Source organism: Bombina bombina, chromosome 4, assembly GCF_027579735.1.
Source record: "Bombina bombina isolate aBomBom1 chromosome 4, aBomBom1.pri, whole genome shotgun sequence".
In the NCBI taxonomy this organism is placed as follows: Eukaryota; Metazoa; Chordata; class Amphibia; order Anura; family Bombinatoridae; genus Bombina; species Bombina bombina.
Genome location: NC_069502.1, coordinates 438,500,538 through 438,527,177, shown reverse-complemented (window position 1 = coordinate 438,527,177; position 26,640 = coordinate 438,500,538). Strand labels below are relative to the sequence as shown.

At 37.6% G+C, this 26,640-nt stretch overlaps 1 protein-coding gene across 1 annotated transcript in view; it reads left to right on the top strand.

Annotated features, from left to right (window-relative positions):
* LOC128655422 (organic solute transporter subunit alpha-like) overlaps positions 1-20,954 on the top strand; it is an 84,352-nt gene extending 63,398 nt beyond the window's left edge. Inside the window, exons 7-8 of the mRNA XM_053709055.1 lie at positions 18,740-18,845; positions 20,824-20,954. Of these exons, the coding sequence (XP_053565030.1) occupies positions 18,740-18,845; positions 20,824-20,939 (222 nt within the window). The 3' untranslated portion in view covers positions 20,940-20,954. The remainder of the gene's footprint in view (positions 1-18,739; positions 18,846-20,823) is intronic.
* Positions 20,955-26,640: the final 5,686 nt, after the last annotated feature.

Below are 26,640 nucleotides of genomic sequence, written 5' to 3'. Positions count from 1 at the left end.
GCCATATAGGCACCCCTGTGTCTCTTTATATTTCCACTACAGATTAATCCTATCTACCCTAGAGGTCGGTCTGCTGGGTGACTGTGATTGATCCCAGACTGCTTCTATTGCACTAACTGAAGTGCTTTCCAAATTGTGAGTTTATACTAGCACGACTAGACCATAATTATTGTGTTGAACAAACAATATTGGGCCATGTGGCGCATCTGTCTCTTTCTTTATTGTAGATCATCCCTATAGGATCCAGGCCGGGTTCTCTACAGATTGCTGCCCAAAGACCACCCTCTATATCTACTCCTCAGAGACTTTTTATTTGTATTTTTGGTATTATCGAAACATTACCTATTGTTTTTATTTATGTGTGATATTTAGTATAACCTCTGATTTAAATTATTAATTTAATTTATCTATTGTTCACTACACACCTCACTAGGTTTGATATATCGTTATCATTTAGGGCGCCCCCTATTATATAAGAAAGATTTTAAAAGGGCTTTTGAAGCGGCTGATCATCTAACTGAATGAGCTGTGAATGAAAGATCAATTCCAGCCTCAGACATAACCCATTTAATCCACCTCGCAATAGAAGAAGGAGAGACAGGAGCATGAGGAGGAAAAAAGGACATCAAGAGTTGATTGTTCGTAGAATCTCTAAAGGATGAAGTTTTAGACTCATAAACTTTAAGACAGGACACAACACAGAGAGAAGGTTCAGCTGGAAAATAGGGATAAAAGATAGAAGATGATAAAGTTTTAGTTCTATGAGAAATTAGAAAAGTGACACCTTCAGAAGAAAAAGATTTAGAATTGAAATCAAGAGCCCAAACGTCAGAAACCCTGCAAAAGGAGATAAGACGAAGAAGGGTAGCCAATTTAGCTGAAATCTGTTTTAAGGATAGAGAGTATTTAGATTGCCACAATTTAAAGTGGGAAAAAATTAAATCTACATCCCAAAAGGAATTATGTTTAGGAGTAGAAGGCCTTTTAAACGTAATAGTTTTGAGAAGACGACAAACTAAAGGATCCTTCCCAACAGGCAGGTTATTAATAAATACACATAGAGAGACGCACACTCACAAGAACGAACAACTGGCTCAATACTATTGTTAGCCTGTTCTATGACGATTTACCAGGCAATTCCTCTCTGAACAAGGAACACAGCAACCCCAGACGATCGTTTCAGCCTTCATTGGGCCTCGTCAGTGAGGTGTAGCCATATTCCTCTAAGCACACTGAGCAAGGAGTCCACGTCTGGTTTCCCCTTTTTCCCATAGGGAGACTAAATACACATAGAGAGACGCACACTCACAGGAACGAACAACTGGCTCAATACTATTGTTAGCCTGTTCTATGGCGATTTACCACCTGGGTGCAGCTTCTTTTAGCCCAGTAATGCTTTTCACAGAGAAGAACTTTCCTGTAGTATATCAGTCTGATCCCGCCTATTACGGTCAGTCCAGCACCAAAATACCAGGCAATTCCTCTCTGAACAAGGAACACAGCAACCCCAGATGATCGTTTCAGCCTTCATTGGGCCTCGTCAGTGAGGTGTAGCCATATTCCTCTAAGCAGACTGAGCAAGGAGTCCACGTCTGGTTTCCCCTTATTCCCATAGAGAGACTAAATACACATAGATAGACGCACACTCACAGGAACGAACAACTGGCTCAATACCATTGTTAGCCTGTTCTATGGTGATTTACCACCTGGGTGCAGCTTCTTTTAGCCCAGTAATGCTTTTCACAGAGAAGAACTTTCCTGTAGTATATCAGTCTGATCCCGCCTATTACGGTCAGTCCAGCGCGGAAATACCAGGCAATCCTCTCTGAACAAGGAATACAGCAACCCCAGATGATTGTTTCAGCCTTTATTGGGCCTCATCAGTGAGGTGTAGCCATATTCCTCTAAGCACACTGAGCAAGGAGTCCACGTTTGGTTTCCCCTTTTATTTTATGGTTATGATTTAGGTTAGTAATAAAGTCATGTCTAGCAGAAATAGCAAATCTAGATAGATTAATAGTCTGATAAGCTAGACCAAGGTCAAAGAGATGAGAAAGATAATTAAGAATTTGAGTTAAAGGGGCTGAAAAGGGATCCAGACTCGTAGGCATGTACCAGCTAGACTATCTGGTCAATGCGGAAAGGTAAGATTTGTGGGTTCCAGGAGCCCATGATTCCCACATGAGAGCTTTAGCTGAGTCTGAAAGTTCATGGAGATTTCTGAGTTCCCTGTAATCGACCAAATTATCATCCTGAGGGATTGGTTGAGAATGAGGTTGTGCGGATTGCCTTTGGGGTCTAGGAGGAGGTCTGGAAGAACAGGAAGGAGGAGAGGAGGTCTGAAGGACATTTCAAGAAGAGAAGGATACCAAGCTTGAGTTGGCCAAAGGGGAGTTATTAGAGATAGAGATAGAAGATTCCTGTGGACCACAGAAATCGTCCGAGCTATCAGAGAAAAAGGAGGGAGAGCATAAGCTCCTTCATTCGGCCAGGGTTGAAGAAAGGCATCTATTGCCAATGCATCTGGATCTGGGCGCCAACTGAAGTAAAGAGGGAGTTGGCGATTGAGACGAGAAGCAAAAATGTCTAAAGAAAAAGGACCAAGAAGAGATTGAATTGAAAGGAAAATTCTCCTGTGAATTCTCCAATCGCTGGAGTCCCTGAGAAAATGAGAACCCCAGTCTGCAGCTGAGTTGGAAAGACCTGGAATATATTTTGCCTTGATAGAGATATTCCTGTCTAGACAAAGATGAATAAAATCCTTGGTTATATTGGACAGACTCCTCGATTTTGTGCCACCCAATCGATTGAGATATCTGACTGCCAAGATATTGTCCATCCGGAGAAGAATGGAAGCAGGAGCTAGAGATTTTACAAAGTTTTTTACCCCAAAGGATCCGGCCAAAAGTTCCAAACAGTTTATATGCAAATCCTTTTCTTCTGCGGACCACTTCCCTCCGGTAATGGACGGACCGCAACGAGCTCCCCAACCTGATAGACTTGCATCAGACTCTAAAATTAAGTCTGGAGTCTTCCCAAAAATAGCTCTCCCATTCCAAGCTTCCATGTGAGAAAGCCACCATGAAAGTTTCTCCTTGGTTTCCAAAGATAACGGAATGATATGAGAGTATGAAAAACCTTTATGAAGATAAGAGATTTTTAATCTTTGGAGTTCGCGATAATGAAGAGGGGCAGGAAAGATAGCCTGAATAGAGGATGAAAGTAACCCAACTATTCTGGCTATCTGTCTGACTGAGACAAATTGGTTAGAGTTTCGGAAATTTCTTTCTTGATATTCTTTATCTTGGTTAAAGGCAAACTTAAAGTGGCTTTCGATGTATCTATTAGGAATCAGAGAAAAACTAGAGATTTTGAAGGAATCAGAAATTATTTCTCTTTGTTTATAAGAAAACCCAAATTTTCCAAGAGATTTATAGTCATGTTTAATTGAGATTGGAGAGAGAGAAAATTCTGATTCATCAGAAGAATGTCGTCCAAATAAATAATACATAAATAATAATTCTCAGAAAAGAGACTACGGGTTTGAGAAGTTTTGTAAATATCCATGGGGCAGAGGACAGGCCAAAAGGGAGACAAGTTAAATTACAAATGTTGTCTTCCCAGGAAAAAGTTAGATATTTCCAATGTTCCGGAGCTATAGGAAAAGTGAGATAAGCATCTGAAAGATCTAACCTGACAACAAGCCAGTCGTTGTCTAAAAGACAGTTTCTTAGAAGATGAATACCTTCCAGTTTGAAGTGATTGTAAACAACATAAGAATTTAGGGATCTCAAATCTATAACAGGTCTGAACTGGCCAGATGAGGATCTAAATTGTGAGAAATAGCTTCTTTTAGATACAAATTTTCTATTTCTTTTTGAACCAGAACTCTGTCTTTTTGAGAGAAATGGATAGGATTTGGAAGTGAAATTTGAACAGGAGGAGATATGAAATCTATTCGGACTCCCTGAACTGTTTGCAAAATCCAAGGATCTAAAGTTATTAGGTTCCAGTTGTGAGCAAACAGGGCTATTCTTCCTCCAACTTTTAGTGGGAAAGAAGGAGAAGGAGGAACATAGGACATTTTACCTGCAGGAGGGCATGATTGTGTTCTGATGCATTGTCCTCTTTGATACCATGGTCTGGCATGTGACGGGGAAAAGCTGTATGAGGTGTTGGCTTCATTAACATATCTGGGAGAATGGAATTGAGGAGTATAGTTTTGTTGAATGTGAGGTCTGGATAAATGTGAGGTACGGGAGGGAAAGCAACCTCTTCCTTTAACGGCCCTGTCAGAGAAATTCTGAGAGTAAATAATTTTTCTCATGGATGTTTTGACTTTATTAAGAGTTGAGAAAGTGTTTGCATATAGGTTCAAGTCTTTCAAAAAGGCATCCCCAAAAAGTAAGCCATCTTTGTCAGAATGTAATTCATTTATTGGTGTTTCCAACAAAGGATAAAATACGTTGGACCCATTCTCTAACAAGAGATGGATCCATAGAGAATTCCTTTAAAACTGCTTCTACAGATAATTCCAAAAGTTTAGTAATTGTGCCAATATTATCAAGAAGTTTATCTTAACAATTTATCCAGGCTTTATCTAAACCTTTCTTTATTTTATACCCAGGAGATCCAATAAACTTAAGAATTTTTGGATCAATGTCAGGGGTAACGTTACTGTTTTTGGGGAGTAATGGCCTAGGGCATTCAGCCCTCATATTATTTCTAGACCTTTTCTTAAGGGTTTTCTTAAATAGGAAATCCACAAAAAGTTGCAATTTCCATGGGGGGAAACCACTCAGACCGAGGGTGATGCAAAGTATCTGCATTAAAGCGAGGATTACCTAAGGCATCTGCAAAATTACCTTCATCCTCATCCATAAGTTTTGATATTTTAGAATGTTTCTTACATTTTTTGCATTTTGGTTGAGAATCAGAGGAGGAATCTGATTCATAATTATTAGAAGTAGAATTATCTGAGTCCTCAGAGAAATTGTCAGAATTAAAAGAGGTAGAGTAATCTGAAACCTCTTCTTTAGAAATAACTCTTGGTTTTTGTTTTAAAACTCCCTTTTTATGCCCCTTGGGAGTAAGAGGTCGTTTTGCGGATGTTTTACTTCCTTTGCCGCAAGGAATATTGGTTTCTGAAAACAAATGTTTTGATTTAGAAACAAGTTTTTTACTTGCTTTCACAGCGCTAGAAGGTGCTTTTCTTTTAATTGCTTTTTTAGCAGAGGATTTTGCCATTAAAGATATCATGTGGAACATTAATTTGCCTAAAGAGTTATCAATCATTTTCTGAACAGATTGTTCAGTCAGGGGGTTATTAGCAGAATTATCTGTGACATTTTACAAAAAAAAAAAAATATATATATAAAAAAAATATATATATATACAGGTGACCCTCGGTTTATAATGGTTCAATTTCCACCGTTTCAGAATAACAACCTTTTTTTCCAGTCATGTGACTGCTATTGAAAAGCATTGAGAAGCAGTGCATTGATTAAAATAACCAGTAGGTGGAGCTGTCCGCTTGTGTTGCAGCAAAGATATGCAAGTCAAGCAAATTAATCAGTTTAACCAGACCTGAGCTATCGAGCAGCTTGCAAAGGAACAAGATCTTCCTGTCTATAAATCAGTCCAGATTGGAATGCATAGAAAAAAACGGTTTGCAGAAAAATGCAAGTAAAGTCTGTGTTGTGTGATTATTTTATTAGGTTTATAATGCTGTTTAGCAAATGTTTTTGTTCATTTAACTTAGTTTAATTATATATTCTGTGTTGTGTGATTATTTTATTAGGTTTATAATGCTGTTTAGCATTTAAAGACTTCATTTCAAAGCTTTAAAAATAATGTATTAGGTGTTACTTATGCCAATTTTGAGAGGGGCCTGGAACCTAACTCCCTCGCTTCCCATTGACTTACATTATAAACTGGGTTTCAATTTACAACGGTTTCAATTTACAACCATTCCTTCTGGAACCTAACCCCGGCGTAAATCGAGGGCTACCTGTATATATATATATATATATATATATATATATATATATATATATATATATATATATATAAATATATATATATATATATATATATATACTAAAATAAAGTGAAAGACTTGAAGGGCAAAATATACTTAAACAACAATAAAATATTGAAACAATAAAATAACAGATACAAATTAAATGTAATTTATACAGTAAATTTCTCTGACAGAACAAAGTGTGTTAAACAGTGTGTAAAGATAACCACCGGAGGGCAGAAAATACCTGCAATAAAAAGAAGAAACAAAATCAATGGCTGTGAAACAATTTTTATACGTGAATAACAGAAGAACTAAAAAGTAACCAAAATGATTACTTCACACGATGAAGGAGGAGGCGCCGAAAGTCACTGAGGCTTTCTGAGGTGAATAAGAGGGCGGGCTGTGACGTTACAAACGAACGCCCACAAAATGGCGGCAGTCATCGTAACCAGAAAGGAAAATGGAGCCGCAAAGATGCCAGGCGAGTAGGAGGGAAAACGGAGTGGTATAATAAACAAAAACTGCTGAACGGAAGAAAAAAGCACTGGGGATTGTCTAAAAGAGGTAACCACCGAAATGAAAAAACGAAATGAGGGGGAAAAAACAAAAATAAGAGAGAGAAAAATTAACAGTAATGTATATAAAAAGGAGAACAGGAAAAAATAAGAGACAATAATTAGATAATAATGAGATAATAATGATGAATACAATAAATCAAATAACAATGCATTTTAATATAATTATATCACAGAGAACAAAATGCACACTTATTTTGTTGCTGAGCAGCAAAAGAAAGAGGAAGATGGGGTGCACATTGGTCCATTTATGGTCAATATGGTTCTTCTGATTGGTCCATTTTTACCCTAGTCTCCAACCTAGCATTATCATTAGCTAGTTATGTAGGCTTTTTTTTCTCTGTTTTATTTTAACTCTTTATGTGAATGATGTCTCTGGTCTTGTAATAAAATCCAGATTCCAGAGAAGCAAAAACAGCAAGAAGCCTTCTAAACAGCAGAGCTATCTGAAATATGTGCACCTCACTCTTACAGGAAGTAAAGAAAAGTGCCAAAAAAGCTCTGACATCAAAGAATTAGAACCTCCCTAAAAGTAGCAGGCCTACAGCTGACAAAAAAGCAATTTAAAAAAAAAAAAAAAACTATTTTCTTGAAAACAGGCTTAAAAACAAACATTTAAACCCCCAATAAAAGTACATAATCCATTACTAAGAACGGATCCTCACTGAGCCATCAATAAAATAAATAACTCCTCACACTAACAGTGCCTGCAAAAACTGCCATAAAAACCTGCACCCTGACAGGAATAATAAAAAACGTCCCCTTCAGCGTTTCAGCTGAATAAGTGCCAAATTTTTCCCTGTTTACATAGAAAAATAAAACTGGCACTTACCTTAATATTTATCTGTCCGGCAGTAGGACAGCTCACCTGGTTTGAGAGGATGCCATCCCTCACATGGACCTGTGGAAATACAAAAAGACTGAGTAAACTTACTCAGGTTATCTAAATAGAGCAGCAAAATGTTTTGGGAAAACGCAGTGAGGATTGTACCCCACATGTTCCCAATTGCTCAAAAACCACCACTGCCCTACTGAAGAGACTGACATGGGATAAGGCTAGACCCTTTAGAAAGATCAGAGCAAACCTACTCTGTTTTTAAAATAAAAAAAATCTTGATTGTAGCTCAGACACCAAAACTTCACCTCCACCTGCACCACAGGCAAAGAGAATGACTGGGGATTATGGGTAATTGAAGTGACATATAAAGCAGCTTTGCTGTAGTGCTCTTTGCCTCCTCCTGCTGGCCAGGAGTGATATTCCCACTAGTAATTGATTCCGTGGACTCACCATATCTTAGGAAAGAAAGAAAGTTTATTTTTACAGAACAATCACCAGGAACAAAAGTAGCAGCACTCCATTGTGGTGTTAGATACAGGCTGAGAGATCACACTGGCTCATTGGTACCACACAACAACAAATTACAGAGCATCGCACAGTGCTCAGTTTAAAATGGATTGTATTTTTTATTAGTGTTTTCATTAAACTTTTATACTACAGAGTTGTGAGGCTATTCTAGATTCCTGTAATCAAACTGAAGGGTAGGCTGAGATCTGAATAACGGTGTGGTGCAGTGGAACTTGAAGCATCTGTGAGGGGGAGATAGATCTAGCATGCTGCTGCGGGTATTAGTAAGCTAAGTCACTGTGATATCTCAGCCTGCTTCTAACATCACAAAGCAGCCCTAGTCGCACACACTAGCTGTGTCACTATAACTGTTTACTGGATAAGTGGTAGTATAGCCGGACCAGCAGTGCTCTGCGGGTTTAAACATTTAGAGCATGTCATTTTTTTCAACTATAATGGCCCTTTAAAGGGACATTAAATCCAGCATGTTTATTTCATGATTCAGATAGAGCATACATTTGTAAACAACTTTCCAATGTACTTCTGTTATCAAATTAGCTTCATTCTCTTGGTATCCTTTGTTGAAAATAATACCTATTAGGCTCAGGAGCAGCAATACACTACTGGTAACTAGCCGCTGATTGGTGGCTGCACATATATGACGCTTGTCATTGGTTCACCCAATGTATACTGCTAACTCTTATTTGTGCATTACTGCTTCTTCAACAAAGAATATCAAAAAAATGAAGAAAATTTGCTAATGTAAGTAAATTGGAAAGTTGTTTAAAATTGTATGGTCTATCTGAAATAAAAAATTTGGGTTTCATATCCCTTTAAAGTGCTTATTTCTTTCTATATTAAAATTATTATTTTTCACTTATTTGGAGTGTGACTATCCACCTCACAAAAATATTCAGCACCCTAGGTGTCAAATCAGTAGAGTTTGAAATACAAATGCATCAAGTTTAAACTTGACAAATATTATTTGACCCCTGTTTTTTATATAAAACAAACAAACTGCCAAAGGCACGTATAGCATAAAACACCAGTCAATGTAACACAGGCCTTACCCTATTTAAAGCTATTGATGGTACTGGCAGTCACTACCTCCTTAGGCAAATAGTTCACTGATTGCTCATACAGTAAAAGAAGCAACTTTCCATAGGTGATGTGCAGAAGCGAACCAAGTTTTTTCACACATCTCTAAGGTGGCGGTATCTGGTAGATTAATAGAACTAAATCAGAAAAAATACAGAGATGGTATCTCGTCCACTAGAATTAAAAAAAATATTTTAAAACTGCGGTGATAAGTGCTGGAGATGCGGACATTCCCATGGACATGTCACATATATATTCTGCAGTGTGCTGTTATTCGAAATATGTGGGAAAATGTAGCTGATGAGACACCAAAGATGCTTGAAATTCTTCTACCAGTTGACCCCTGTTTATGGTTAATTAATAGGGCTCCTAGCAAGCTCCTTTCCCATAAAAGTAAGTCGTTTTTTTAGTACGAGCAACAGTATGAAATTCCTTATGGCAAAATATTGTAAAAAAAAAATATATATACAGACAGTTGTGCAATGGTTATACAAATTTCATCATCCTATTTTATAAAAGGCCAAGTATGTTTGTCTGATGCAGTCATGCGCAGTAGAGACTGCGCAAGGACAAACATGCCTGCCCATAAGGAAGGATCAGTCAGTGAGGATCAGGGGGGGGGGCGCGAGGGGAGGGGACGAGAGCAGGGGGCGCGAGGGGGGGCACGGGGGCTAGACCGCTGTACTACAGAGAAAAAAAAAAGTTGAGAGTGGCAGGGAAGGGAAAGTAGGAAGGGAGAGGGGATCCAAGTGGATGGGGATTTTGGCCCATAGACACGGCGTTTAGGACTAGTATTATTATCTATACTATAATTGCTTTTGTAATGTTCGTCGCCATCAGCAGTTGCACACACATCCTCAAAGGAATGTTGGCTGCGTGCGCAGCCAAAAGAATTCACCAGGTGAATTCCGAAAATGGCAGTGTGGTGAAAGAATCCACCGCAGGTGGATGGGGATTCTTTCACCACCCTGCCATTTTCGGAATCCACCGGGATGCAGCAAAGGCAAACAGAGCATTACAAAAAAAAAAAAAAAAAAATGCCCGCAATAAGTATGAAAAAACACCTAACCGCATGCAATAAGTATTAAAAAAAAAATTACCGCCCGCAATAAGTATTAAAAAAAAAACCCTAAGCGCCGCAATAAGTGTTTAAAAAAAAAACTAACTGCCCGTACGAAGTAAAGTATTAAGAAAAAAATAAACTAACCGCCCGCATGAAGTATTAAAGGGACATAATACTCATATGCTAAATCACTTGAAACTGATGCAGTATAACTGTAAAAAGCTGACAGGAAAATATCACCTGAGCATCTCTATATAAAAAAGGAAGATATTTTACCTCACAATCTCCTCAGCTCAGCAGAGTAAGTTCTGTGTAAAAAGTTATACTCAGCTTCTCCCAGCTGCAGGTAAAAATAAAAAAAAATGAAGAAATGAACAGCAGCCAATCAGCATCAGCAGTGCTGAGGTCATGAACTCTTACTGTGATCTCATGAGATTTGACTTAACTCTCATGAGATTTCATAGTAAGCTTCCTTTACCTGATTGGTGAAATAATATGAGAGTTCACGAGGCTCATCCTTTCAGCTGTCCTAGGACACACACACTAAAATGCTGCTTAGAAATCCTTTACAATGGGAGGTGGCTACTGAGGAACTTTTGAGGTAAAAAATCTTTCTTTTTTACATAGAGATGTTCAGGAGATATTTTCTAGTCATTTTTTTACAGCTATGCTGCATCACTTTCAAGTGTTTAAACATTTGGGTATTATGGCCCTTTAAGTAAAAAAACAACAACTACCTAATAAAATTATTAATCCCAAAATCCGCAAACTCCAACATCGCAAACTACCTAATACATCTATTAACCCCTAAACCGCCAACCCCCCACAACGCATTAAACCTAATTTACCAACTAACTCCTATACCACCAACCCCCACAATGTAAAAAACTAATTTAATGACTATGCCCCCTAGCATAACCTAACACCCCCTAAAGTAACCCCTTAATATACAATAAAAATTAAACTACATTACAATAAAAAATACAAATAAAATTACAGATTAGATTATCTAATTACAAAAAAATAAAAAAGGCTAACATTACAAAAAATAAAAAATAATAAAAAATAATCCAAATAAAAAAATTAAATCTAGTCCCTATGAAAATTAAAAAGTCCCCCCCCAAATAAAAACACCCCTTAATCTAATGCTAAACTACCAATAGCTCTTAAAAGGGCTTCTTGTAGGGCATTGCCCTAAGTTAAACAGCTCTTTTACAATAAAAATAAACAAAGTCCCCCCTAACAGTAAAAACCCCCACCCACCAAACCCCCCCAAAATAAAATAAACCTAACATTTATAAACCTTATCTACCCATTGCCCTGAAAAAGGCATTTGTATGGGCATTGACCTTAAAAGGGCATTCAGCTCTTTTTCAAAGTCCCCCCAAAAAACCTAAGTTATAAAATATATATACATTTTTTTTTAATAAAACCTAACACTAAATCCCAAAATTGGTACTCACAGTTTCAGAAGTCCGGCGGAGAAGGTCTTCTTCCAGGCAGGTCCATCATCTTCATCCACAGCGAAGGTGGTACGGAGCGGAGGTCGGGAACGGTCTTCCCAGAAGTGGCGATCCTCTGGGGCAGTCATCGGTGGCGCTCCTCCTTGGCGGCAGTCCTCAGTGAAGGCGTAGAGGTTCCTCTTCATGTGATTGTCCACCACACACTGAAGAAAGAATTCAAGGTACCCCATATTTATTGGGGTACCTTGAATTCCTATTGGCTGAAATTTTCAAAAACAGCCAGTAGGATGAGAGCTACTGAAATCTTATAGGCTGATTTGAACAGCCAATAGGATTTCAGTAGTTCTAATCCTATTGGCTGTTTTGAAAAATTCAGCCAATAGGAATGCAAGGTACCCCAAATTGATTGCGGTACCTTGCATTCAATATTCAGTATACCACAGACATCGGATGAAGAGGAGCCTCCATGTCACCGAGGACCGCCGCTGTCGAGGAACGCCACCACCACCGAGAATCGCCACATCTGGGAAGACCGCTCCGGACCGCCTTTGCTGTGGATGAAGATGATGGACCCGCCTGGAAAAAGACCTTCTCCGCCGGACTTCTGAAACCGTGAGTACCTATTTGGGGCTTTAGTGTTAGTTTTTTTTAAAAATCTTTTGGGGGTTTTGTTTTTTTAGACTAGGGTTTTTTTGGGGCAAATCTCAAAAGAGCTGAATGCCCTTTTAAAGGCAGTGAAAAAGAGCTGAAGGCCCTTTTAAGGGCAATTTTCATACAAATGCCCTTTACAGGGCAATGGGTAGATTAGGTTTATTAGTTTTAGGTTTTTTTATTTTGGGGGGTTTTTACTGTTAGGGGGGACTTAGTTTATTTTTAATGTAAAAGAGCTGTTAAACTTAGGGCAATACCCTACAAAAAAAGCCATTTTAAGGGCTATTTGTAGTTTAACATTAGATTAGGGGGGCTTTTTTTATTTTCCTAGGGATTAGTTTTAATTTTTTTATTTTGGATAATGTGATTATTTTTTTCTGGCGGGTCAAATCTCAAAAGAGCTGAATGCCCTTTTAAAGGCAGTGAAAAAGAGCTGAAGGCCCTTTTAAGGGCAATTTTCATACAAATGCCCTTTACAGGGCAATGGGTAGATTAGGTTTATTAGTTTTAGGTTTTTTTATTTTGGGGGGTTTTTACTGTTAGGGGGGACTTAGTTTATTTTTAATGTAAAAGAGCTGTTAAACTTAGGGCAATACCCTACAAAAAAAGCCATTTTAAGGGCTATTTGTAGTTTAACATTAGATTAGGGGGGCTTTATTTTGGGGGGCTTTTTTTATTTTCCTAGGGATTAGTTTTAATTTTTTTATTTTGGATAATGTGATTATTTTTTTCTGTATTTCTATTTTTTATTTTTTTGTAGCTTGGGGGGTTGTATTTAAAACTCATAGACTTCCCTCTGGGCAGGCGTATCAACTAGTAATAAGCATAAAAAATAACCTGCTTTTATTCAAATGAGAGTCATTTGGGATACATATATTCAGGGACAAAACTACAGGGGGTGCAGAGGTCCCAACTGCGACTGGGACCCTGAGGGTGGGGGCCCAGCTTAAAAAAAAAAAATTTAAACCCACCCCCAATAAAAAAAAACGTTGACCTGCCACTGCCTGCACTGATATCATGTGAGTGTGACATGATGCCTCACTAGTGTCTCTGACTACTGGGGTTAGTGTTTCTGTTTTACCCATTGGTGTGTGTGTGTATGTGTGTATGTATGTACAGTATGTATGTGACTGTGTGTGTATTTATGCATGTGTGTGTGCATGTGTGTATGTTTGTGGAACCAGCATGGCTGGCGGGTGTAAACAGTGTCACTATACAGTACCACTATATACAGTACGGGGGGCTGGACCATGTCACAGACTTCTGTGGTCACTCTATAAAGTACTGGGGTGGGTAGGGTCAGGCCAGCCATCTCACCGGCAGATTACAGTGTCACTAACTCACTATATACAGTACTGGTAGGTTAAACAGTGTCACTATATACAGTAATAGGGGGTCAGACCATCTCACAGACTGTGGGCATAGGGTACCTCCTTTTGCAGACATGTAATCTGATTCACATTTTTTTCTGTGTTAAATAAAAAAAAAAAAAAAGATATGTATCAAATTCACCTTTTTTTTGTGTATGTAGGGGTTAGATACTGAAGTTATAAACGCCAATAAATTAAAGGGATACTAAATCCAATTTTGTTGTTGTTTCATCATTCAGATAAGAGCAGCAATTTTAAGGAACTTTCAAAATTACTCCTATTATTATTTTTTCTTCTTTCTCTTGCTATCTTTATTTCAAAAGCAGGAATGTAAAGCTTAGGAGCCGGAACATTTTTGGTTCAGAACCTGGGTTACACTTGCTTATTGGTTGGCTGAATGAAGTCACCAATAAGTAAGCGCTATCCAGGGTGCTGAACCTAAAATGGGCCGGCTCCTAAGCTTTAAATTCTTGCTTTTTAAATAAAGATAACAAGAGAAAGAAGAAAAAATAATAATAGGAGTAATTTTGAAAGTTGCTCTATCTGAAAAAATGAACCCAAACAATCATGTGCTAATCATCACTTAAAGGGACAGTCTACACCTGAATTTTTATTGTTTAAAAAGATCACCAATTTTGCTTTGTTCTCTTGGTATTCTTAGTTGAAAGCTAAATCTAGGAGGTTTATATGCTAATTTCTAAGCCCTTGAAGGCCGCCTCTTAGCTCAGGGCATTATCACAGTTTTTCACCACAAGAGGGTGTTACTTCATGTGTTTCATATAGATAACACTGTGCTCATGAATGTGGAGTTCCTAGGAGCCAGGCTCTGATTGGTTAAATTGCAAGTCTGTCAAAAGAACTGAAATAAGGGGTAGTTTGCAGAGGCTTAGATACAAGATAATCACAGAGGTAAAAAGTATATTAATATAACTGTGTTGGTTATGCAAAACTAGGGAATGGGTAATAAAGGGATTATCTATCTTTTAAAACAATAAATATTCTGGTGTAGACTATCCCTTTAATTTGTATCTAAGCATCTTCTGACAGCCCCCTGATCACATGACATTTTATTTATTATCTATTGACTTGCATTTTAGCCAATTAGTGCAGTGTCTGCCACAAGCTTACGGGCGTGATCACAGTGTTATCTATATTGCTCACATGAACTAGCTCTCCTCTGTTGTGAAAAGCATGTGATAAGAGGCGGCCTTCAAGGGCTTAGAAATGATCATAGATATGAGCCTTTCTAGGTTTAGCTTTCAAATAAGAATACCAAAAGAACAAAGCACATTTGATGATAACAGTAAATTGGAAAGTTGTTTAAAATTGCATGCCCTATCTGAATCATGAAAGTTTATTTTTGACTTGACTGTCCCTTTAATGAAATCACTTAAATAAGTTTCACTTATATGTCTTTTTTTCTTTATGTCTGTATTGAAATGTATTGGAAGTCTTTACAAAAGCTGAATTACTTTCCATAGGTGGAAATTAAATCTCTTTTCCTCTGGTATTAAAGTGTGACCTTTTGGGGGTGGAGCCAGCAGCCTAGAGGAGCAGTCGCATGATTATGGAGCTCCGGCTCTAAATGCACAAAAACTACACCAGAATAGCAATCAAAGTGTAAATTAAGGTTTGAGAAGCTATGGGTTAATTACCTGACTACAGAACAATGAGAGGATCGCATCTCCCTGTCAGCGCAACAACTTAAAAGTGAGTCTAGGAGCTTGAATACAGCTCATAGATAGCGGCCATGACTGTTACCCCTAACCACGCGGCATCTAAAACCGCTTGTTTTGGTATACAAAGGGAACCTTTGCTATTGTGAGTCGCTTTCTACAATCTTTTAATTGCTGTTTGGAGGTCGCTTACCTCTGTAATTTCACTGCCGGATGTGGTTCAAACTTAAAGGACCAGTCAACACAGTAGATTTGCATAATCAACAAATGCAAGATAACAAGACAATGCAATAGCACTTAGTCTGAACCTCAAATGAGTAGTAGATTTTTTTCTGACAATTTTAAAAGTTATGTCTTTTTACACTCCCCCTGTACCATGTGACAGCCATCAGCCATTCACAATTGCATACACGTACCATGTGACAGCCATCAGCCATTCACAAATGCATACACACTTATTCTTGCACATGCTCAGTAGGAGCTGGTGACTCAAAACGTTTAAATATAAAAAGAATGTGCACAATTTGTTAATGGAAGTAAACTGGAAAGTTGTTTAAAATGGCATGCTCTATCTGAACAATGAAAGTTTAATTTTGATTGAGTGTCCCTTTAATAAACCTACTCTGCCTTTCTAAAGACGGCGGCCATCTTACCACTTTTGTAAACAAGCAGCTATTATGGCCGATACCTGCCAGTTACTTGTGGAGCTTAACAAACTCCTAATCCGACACCACAATAAGCTAGCTGCCGCTCTTGCTGGAGATGTTGAGTCGGCGGAGTTGTGCAAAACCCAGACAGCGATTTTTTCGAGCCCAGACGAGGCGAACACTACCTGGAGGGAAGCTCTGGGGGCCCGGCTTTCCCCACAAGCTTTGCATCAGCTACATCCGAGATCTTCCGTGAGGCAGAGGAGATCAATTCTGAGCCCTCAGTTACCAACGCGGCCATACAGCACCTCATAACTGAGGATCTTACCCGCATGGACGTCTTGGCTGAGAAAGAAAGTCTGAGATTCCAAGCAAGTATAAAGGGCCTTGACGCCATTAGCACTAACTGCCACCCTATCACTCATAGTATTTCTCTAGTGAGCCTAAGTATGCGGACAGCATCGCAACAGTTTTCTCTCACAAGGAGACAGTGTTACCTGCATCATTCCTTCTGGTCACAGAGAGATACAGGGGGTCATGGACGCCTAACAACTTGGGCACAGAGAGGCCTTAAAATGGGTATTGGCTAAGTGATTAAAAGCATAATTGCCTCCTTGTCTCTGGTCCATTCTACTGTATTGTATAACCTTCTGCGGAAATTTGTCTTAGGGTAAGCTAGAGACAAGCAGGGTATTGACTAAGCTGCCCATACTAAGCGATTTCTATCCAGCTGATTGTACATTGGGACATAAGTTTAGATCGCTATACGCTTGTTAAATGTCTCACTGACAAATTTTGCTTCTCTCATCTTAAAATCTGTTTATTAGCCTTATGTTAATCCTGTTTTACGTTGTTGATGTTCATGATATATTTTACATGTTTGATGCCTACATATATACATACCTACAGCCCATTGGTATGCCTTATTAGACTGTCTTTCAGCTTAGGTCCTCTTAACTCAGATTCCTCACTTAATACAATAGGCATTGTAAAATGTTATATAGATAATTGAGGGAAAGTTGAGTGTTTTGCTTGTTGTTTGGGCATAGGGCCCGTGTCTTGACAACAAGGTTTCTAAGTGTGTGGAAAAACCTAAATCTTACTCTCTGTTTATACTAGAATGCCTAATTGATCATCATGCCTAAAATGCTGGAGTTATTTTTATCTTTTTATAACTAGGTAGGCATTTTAACTTGTTAGTAGAGGATTCAATTGCTGTAGACACTCATATATAGCTATATTGGTAAGTGAGGAAGGCATTACAATTAAACTTGCAGCTCCCTAATTATATCAAGAGGTAGGCATCTCTTACTAGAGTCTAACAGGATCTTTAAGACCCTAAAAATAACATATATGTATAGGAAGGTTGGGCAGCTTACACTTTCTAACAATTTCCAGCGTAATATGTTCTATAGCTTAAATATAGCCATCTTATTGAGAGGCTAAACATTATTTCACTACCCTCTGTGTCTCTGTTACTTGGCCTATTACTGCATGCTTGACTCATTAATGCTAATATTTTATGCAATATGAGCAATCCTGTATACCTTTTCCTGAGTCCCTACTCCTACACTTAAAGTGAAAAGCAGCAACTGGGAAGTCTATCTCTAACTTGGCATACATGACTGCAATGTAACTGTAGACTCCCACCTGTTACTTTAGGGACAGTATTTCCCGTAGATAATGGGGTATATATCAAACCTGGCCTAACACTGTATATACTTATCACGACTGGTCCTACTTGCTAATGTCAGATAGAATGGGAATCCTTGTCCTTGATTCCGCTCATTTAAATTTAACTCCTCCTTTCCCATCACATTTCTTAATATGCCCTGCTACATAGTTTCAGGTATAGCTATTACATTACTAGCATATATAATGTAGCATATCTCCTTATATTGTATTTGCTTAGCTTACTATTGCGTGTTTAAACTCTCCCTGTTCATGTTTTATATAGTGAAGATAGTTCTAAGTGCATTTTATTTCGTTTTAATGCTCCTAAATGGTGAGATAATTCTGAAAACATGAAAAACACCACCTCCTCCCCCCCCTCCCTACAATAATGTATCCCCTATTTTAGGGGGACTAACAAGGCGGTTTATCTCGTCTATACCGCTCCTGTATCACAGCTCTTAAATGCTCCCTTAGTATCTAACCCTTCATAACTCAATAGGAATGCGTTTATATGCCCTGTCTAGATCAGCAGGTCTGATCGCTAATATGTGTCACCTACGCATGCTATTTTAACTCAGCTGTTAGCTAATTTTATGGAGGTGTTCCAATGTTTCAACATAAACCCATTTACCAGTAAGGGAGCTTGACATTATATTATCCTAGAAAACAAAAAATGAGGTTTTTCAATAGGGGTCCATGAGTGGCTCTTTCCAATTTATGTTCATTCACTCTTTGTTCTATTTACAGTAACCCCATATAGCCTGAAAGTGACTGTTTGGTTCATGTAGTAGGTCTTCAGCTACCTTGGTGTTTACTGTATAATGTGAAAAAGTACTTGTCTTTCAATCATTTGGTTTACCTATTTGTCATATGTTTGCAGCTTACTTTGTAATACTCTTCTGATTTCTTTTTTATTGCATATTGATAATTACCAAATGTTTATTTTGACAAAAAACCTCAATAAAAATTATTAAAAAAAAAAAAAAAGTGTGACCTTTTGTCTTCACAATTTTCCAGGTATAAACAATGTCCCTTTAATTTAAACACATGTCAGATTGTTTATGTTGTTAAACAAATGATAGAATTAATAAGAGGTGTTGCTGTGCCCTTGTTGAAAAAAAAACAGTTTTATTATTACTTTTTTTTTTACAGCTCTTACTAATCTTGACCACAGTGCAACACTCTGTCTTCAGTATATTGGCCAATACTGGACAAACACCATGTGTTCCACCATACGCAGCCAAAGCTAGATCGCAGAGTAAGTTTAAGAACATTTCTAGCTTATGCTGTTTGATGCACCACATTGAAATCAATACTTTAGAATTAGAAATTGTATGTGTAAGGGGCGGGACTTGCAAGTGGGTTAATAGACTGAACAAGATTAGAAATTTAGCTCATCTCCAATAAAGAAGATAGATACCACAGATGCAGATTTTTCACAATAAAAAAGTCCACACAATTAAGAATGTATTGTAAACAAGTTAAATATTGCTTCAACAGGTCTGTAGAAATCCAAATGTGAAAAATGTATATTGGACCTAATCTGTTGCAGCAATTAAATTGATTTAAACTGCTAAATGAAAGAAGAAAGGACATTATTTTATTCTGTGGACTTTTTAATCCACAAATCTACCTTAGCTTGCATATAGTGTTTATATTTATGTGTAGATTGTATATAGTGTTTATATTTATGTGTAGATTGTATATAGTGTTTATATTTATGTGTTTAATCTTTATTTCTTCATTTTCACCAATTATTTTTACTGATTGTTATAAACTTATTGTAGGGACATGAAAGTCAAAGTTAAAGATTCACAATTCAGACAGAGCTTGAAATTTTAAGAGACTTTTTAATTGTATTCTGTTCTCAAATTTACTTTGTTATCCAGGTATATTTTATTTAATATATATTTTATAGGCTCATCACCAGAAAGCACTGCTGGGAGCTAGCTGGTGATATTGGCGGCTACACACATATGCCTCAAATTATTGGCTCACTAAATGAGTTCAGCTAGCTCCCAGCGGTAATGCATCGCTCCTCTTAGAAAAATATATCTATTGGCAGAAAACCATCATTAAAGTCCATGTCACTTGATACGTTTGTCTATAGAATTGTGATCAATCCCTATGTGTTTAACGCCTTTGCTGGGGTTATACTGAATGAAACATACTAATGTACATTAACAAATTTAAGTCTAATTTAATTGAAACACATTAAAACGTGATACCAGTTAATCACTGAACTTAAATTTATTTTTAAAGGTACTGTGTAATTATAAAGTGATACAACTTAGATTAGAGTAGAACTAATTTATTTAATAATATGTATTTATTAAAGGAACATTAAAGTCAAAATTTTAGATAAAGCTTTTAAATTAAAAAAAATTAAATAAAAAAAGCAAAAAACAAAAATAAACAAAAATAACTTTCAAATGTACTTCCATTATCAAATTATGTTAATTTTTGAAACAGAAGTTCCTACTGAGCATGTTTAAAAGTTTATATGGTACATATAGGAGTCTGTGATTGGCTGATGGCTGTCACATGATACAGGAGGCAGGAAAAGGAAGCAAAATTAATAATTTATCATAAAAAAAATCTACTTCTCATTTGAAATGTAGCAACAATTAGCAAGCCATACCCAGGGTGCTGAACCAAAAATGATCTGGCTCCTAAGCTTAGATTCCGGCTTTTTCACATAAAGATAGCAAGAGAATGAAGAAAAAATTATAGAAGGCGTAAATTAGAAAGTTTCTTAAAATTGCATGCCCTATCTGAATCATGAAAGAAAAAATATGGGTTAAATATCCCTTTAAAGGGACACTGAACATGCAGTTTTAAGCAACTTTCTAATTTACTCCTATTATCAAGTTTTCTTCGTTCTCTTGCTATCTTTATTTGAAAAAGAAGGTATCTAAGATTTTTTTTTGGGTTCAGAACTCTGGACAGCACTTTTTTATTGGTGGATGAATTTATCCACCAATCAGCAAGAACAACCCAGGTTGTTCACCAAATATGGGCCGGCATCTAAACTTACATTCTTGCATTTCAAATAAAGATACCAAGAGAATGAAGAAAATTTGATAATAGGAGTAAATTAGAAAGTTGCTTAAAATGTCATGCTCTATCTGAATCACAAAAGAAAAAATTTGGTTTCAGTGTCCCTTTAAGTTTTTTACAGTACCATATTGCCCTTCTTTCCATTCTTTCACACTGAACTTTGTTTCTACTTGCAGTGATGAACAACCATTTGCTGATCATAGAGACCTTTATCCTGACTATTGTGTCCAGGCTTGCTTACAGGAGAAGGGACGATGAGGCAGGTTACGTCTTTAAGCCAGTGCCTGTGTAAGCAATGATGATTAGCTCCTCCTAAAGTGCTGCCAGGGATGTTTTTCAGAACAATGTAAATCAACTGTATGGCATAGAAAAATAATCTGGTCAAAGGGCACATTTCAAGGGAAGTAACACAACATGGTGCCTTGAAGTATTTTGTCAGGGTAAAATGAAGGAAAAAGAAAGTCAAGTAATAAAAAAAATGAAGGACAAAATACACAAGAATCTCTTCAGCACCCTTCATAAATCTATTAATATTGTCTGACTACCAGGAAAAGGCTTGGGCAGATATTGTTTTCGAGGTCTCCTTAAACCAACAGCTGAGTTTAGCTTCCAGACCTACGTCTAACCTATACCTCTGTAGAAATCCTGCAAAACAAATACTGTTCAATAAACCTTTGCAATTTTTTTAATATTTGTTCCACTTGACTGTATTTTTGTGCCAAAATAGTTTAATAAAAAAATCTAAATGGAGAAGGAGCTATTATATTGTTTACAGCTAAATGGAACAGAGCAATGTGCATTTAGATGCAGTATTTGAAAATCTTTTGAAAAGTGAAGTGTCATAAAACTTAAAGGGACAGTCTACACCAGAATTTTTATTGTTTTAAAAGATAGATAATCCCTTTATTACCCTTTCCCCAGTTTTGCATAACCAACACAGTTATATTAATATACTTTTAACCTCTGTGATTATCTTGTATCTAAGCCTCTGCAAACTACCCCTTTATTTCAGTTCTTTTGACAGAATTGCAGTTTAGCCAATCAGTGCCTGCTCCCAGATAACTTCACCTGCACGAGCACAGTGTTATCTATATGAAATACATGAACTAACACCTTCTAGTGATGAAAAACTGTTAAAATGCATTCTGAAAAGAGGTGGCCTTCAAGGTCTAAGAAATTAGCATATGAACCTCCTAGGTTAAGCTTTCAACTAAGAATACCAAGAGAACAAAGCAAAATTGGTGATAAAAGTAAATTGGAAAATTGTTTAAAATGACATGCTCTATCTGAATCATGAAAGTTTTTTTTGGCCTAGACTGTCCCTTTAATCCGATGTTTGCTATTTTTAATGGATCTTCCAAAATGTAAAAAACCCTACCAGGTTTACATAGTGTTTTATTGGCAAAAGCAAACGTAACTAATATAAACTAGTATCTACAACAACAAAATATTAAACCATTAGGGGCAAGGTTACGAGTGGCACGCTAGCAGTTATGCACAAGCAAAAATTGGTTTATTGCGGGTGTTTGCGTGCGTGTAGAGCTAGTATTACAAGTTGAAAGTAAACACAAACGCTTCAGCATAATCACAATTTATGACACTGCGGCCTCAGAGCTCTGCTTAATTTTAAAAAAATTGCATTAAAAAGTTATAAGTGCTCAAAAATATGAGGTCTCAGATGTTAGAAAAAAAAAAGGCAGGCAAAGAGATTTAACAGAGATAGCTACATATACATGTCTAAAGATGGATATGTATTTATATTTATGTGTACATGTGTATTTATATGTGCATATATGTATTTACAGACATATATACACAAATAAACACATAAATACATATGTACATACATATATATATATATATATATATATATATATATATATATATATATATATATATATATATATATATGCATTGGAGCCCTTAGCAGTTAAGTAGATGAAAACATGAAAAATCATATTTATGCAATATTTATATTTAATAAAGTGTTATAGTGTATTTACTGTAAATATTTCACATTCCAATGTTCTGCACATAGCAGAATATGTTCCATGTATTTAATAAATAGATATTCATATATATATATTTTATATATCTATACCTATGTATAATCATATATATATATATATATATATATATATATATATATACAAATTATAGGTATAGATATATATTGTACAGAAATACCATCAAATATATGTAAAAATATGTATTTATTAATAAACAGAGCATATTCTGCTATGTGAAGAAAATTGGAATGTGAAATATTAATATTTTCATGTTAGGTTAGCGCACTTGAGAGAATATGCGGTCAGGTTTGCGCGCGAGTAGAGTGTTAGGGTCTTTTTCCCCTTTTTTTGCTCTATTGACTTCTATGGGGAATATGTTAATGCAATCACGATATTCAAAGCTCGACTTTTTACATGCATCAGGTTAGTGCGTAAGCGAAAACATTTTACTTTCAACTTTTAATACGAGCGCTACCCGACACACAAAAACCTTACTTCTAGCAAAGTTAGCGCAAGAGAGGGAGCGTTAAATAAGTATTAGTCTGCAAAAAAAAAAAAACACAGATTAAAAAAAAATATATAAAAATCCTACATAATCTTTACAACTGAAATTAATTCAGGAATAAGGTTCTTTTTACTAGAGCGAGGATAGGACAGTGCTATACTGTATATTGGACTTCATATAATTATCACACATAGACTACTTCTTCTTACTTGAAATGACCTTAATCACTATAAGTTAAGTGCTGTTTATGGAACCAGATTAATTCCTTCAGGTAGGTCTCCCTGCTGGTAGTTTCCTGACTCTGAGAGTAAGGTAGAAGACCTTCGCCTAGTTCCATAGTATGGATTATGGAGCTAACATCCAGCAACATAAGTAATGTCACAATAAGGAAAAGAAAAACAAAGTGTATGCTTACCTGATAAATTACACAAAGGTCTAGAGGTGCCTGAGGTTTAGTAAAAAATAAATGTCTTAAAGGGTGGGGCCGTGGATTCTCCATATCCGGAAATAAATACATTTATCAGGTAAGCATAAATTTACCCAAGCTACAGGACACAGAATGAACAGGGCGGGAGAACAAGACAGGCAGTCCTAAACAGAAGGCACCACTGCTTTAAGAACCTTTCTCCCAAAAGAGGCCTCAGCCGAGGCAAAAGTATCAAATTTGGAAAAAGTATGCAGAGAGGACCAAGTTGCAGCCTTGCAAAGTTGTTCCACAGAAGCTTTATCTTTGAAAGCCCAAGAAGAAAATACAGCCCTAGTGGAAAGAGTTGTAATTCTCTCAGGAGGCTGCTGTCCAGCAGTCTCATAAGCAAAACGAATCATACTTCTCAACCAGAGGGAAAGAGAAGTAGAAGTACCCTTCTGACCCTTACGTTTTCCTGAGAAAAAGACAAACAGGGCAGAAGACTGGCAAAAATCCCTAGTCGCCTGTAGGTAGAATTTTAGAGCACGCACAACATCCAAGTTGTGCAGCAGACGTTCTTTATGGGAATGATTGGGACAGAGAGAAGGAACAACAATTTCCTGATTAATATTTCTATACGAAACCACTTTAGGAAGAAACCCCAATTTAGTACAAAGAACCACCTTATCCACATGAAAGATAAGGTAAGGTGAATCACACTGCAAAGCAGAGAGTTCCAAAACTCTCCGAACAGAAGAGATAGCAATAAAAAACGAAACCTTCCAAGATAGTAACTTAATATCTATGGAATGCATTGTCTCAAACGGAGCCTGCTACAAAACTTTATGAAAAAGATTAAGGCTCCAAGGAGGAGCAACAGGTTTAAACACAGGTCTGATTCTGAACAGGGCCTGACAAAAAGATTGAACATCTGGCACATTCGACAGACGCTTGTGTAACAAAATAATGCAGAAATCTGACCTTTCAGATAACTGACTGACAACCCTTTCTCCAGACCTTCCTGGAGAAAAGACAAAATTATAGAATCCTGTCCCTACTCTAAGAGAAGCCCTTAGATTCACACCAATAAAGGTATTTACGCCATACCTTATGGTAAATTTTTTGAGTAACAGGCTTGCGAGCCTGGATCATGGTCTCACACACTTAGACAGAACTAAGCTTTCAATCTCCAAGCAGTCAGCTTCAGAGAAACGAGATTTGGATGGAGGAATGGACCCTGAGTTAGAAGGTCCTTGCTCAGAGGCAACCACCAAGGCGGCCAAGAAGACATCTTCACTAGGTCTGCATACCAGATCCTGTGAGACCATGCAGGAGCTATTCGAATTACAGATGCTCTCTCTTGCTTGATACAAGCAATAACTCATGGAAGGAGCGCAAATGGAGGAAACAGGTATGCTAGACTGAAATCCCAAGGAACCGCCAGAGCATCTATCAGAGCGACCTGGGGATTTCTTGACCTTGAAACGTACTTTGGAAGCTTGGCGTTATGCCGAAGCGCCATCAGATCCAACTCCGGCACCCCCCATTTGAGGGTTAACCTGGAGAACACCTCCAGGTGGAGAGTCCACTCCCCGGGATTACATTTCTGTTTGCTCAGGAAATCTGCTTCCCAGTTGTCCACTCCAGGAATGTGGATGACAGACAACAATTGTGTGCTTCCACCCACTGAATAATCCGTGCCACCTCCTTCATGGCTAAGGAACTCCGAGCTCCTCCCTGGTGGTTGAAGTAAGCCACTGAGCTGATGTTGTCCGACTGAAACCTGATAAACCGGGCTAAGGACAATTGAGACCAAACCATCAGAGCATTGTAAATTGCTCTCAACTCCAAGATGTTTATGGGGAGAGCAGACTCCTCCTGAGTCCATAATCCTTGCGCCTTTAATGAGTCCCAGACTGCTCCCCAGCCTAGCAGGCTGGTGTCCATGGTCACAATCACCCAGGAAGGTCTCTGGAAGCATGTGCCCTGAGACAGATGGTCCTGAGAAAGCCACCAGGGGAGAGAGTCTGTTGTCGACTGGTCTAGATCTATCCCCTGAGACAGATCTGAATGGTCTCCGTTCCGTTGTCTGAGCATGCATAATTGCAGAGCTCTCAAATGGAATTGAGCAAAGGGAATGACGTCCATGGAAGCGACCATCAGACCAATTACCTCCATACATTGAGCCACTGATGGCCAAGCAGTAGACTGAAGAGAGAGGCGAGAATTTGGGATTTTCTGACCTCCATCAGAAAAAATTTCATAGATAGGGAATCTGTTATGGTCCCTAAGAAAACCACCCATGTAGATGGAACAAGGGAACTCTTTTCCAGATTCACTTTCCAACTGTGGGAACTTAGAAAAGACAACAAGATCTCTGCATGTGAGTTTGCTTGTTGAAAAGATGGCGCCTGAACCAATATGTCGTCCAGGTATGGCGCCACTGCAATTCCCCGAGACCTGATCACTGCCAAGAGAGCCCCCAGAACCATTGAGAAAATTCTGGGAGCTGTGGCAAGGAATTGGCTAGTTTAAGAGCCTTAATCCTATCCTGTATCTCCTCCAATGGAGTTTCTACTAAAATTGATTCAGATAAGGCGTCTTACCAATAAGATGCCGCAACTGTTACTGTGGCAATACAAACTGCAGGTTGCCATTGAAGAGCTTGATGAACATACATCTTCTTCAAATAAGCTTCCAGCTTTTTGTCTATGGGATCCTTAAAGGAGCAGCTATCCTCCATAGGGATCATAGTTCTCTTAGACAGAGTAGAAATAGCCCCTTCTACTTTAGGCACTAAGCACCAATAATCTTTAATGTCAGCAACAGGAAACATCTTTTTAAATACAGGAGACAGGGAGAAAGGAATCCCTGGCTTCTCCCATTCCTGTGAAATAACCTCGGTCACACGGTCTGGGATAGGAAAAACTTCCACAGAGGAAGTAACATCAGAGTATTAAGTTTACTAGACTTTTTAGGGTTGACAATGATAGAAGTATTGGAGTTGTCCAAAGTAGACAATACCTCCTATAACAGTACACAAAGGTGTTCAAGCTTACATTTGAAGTTTACT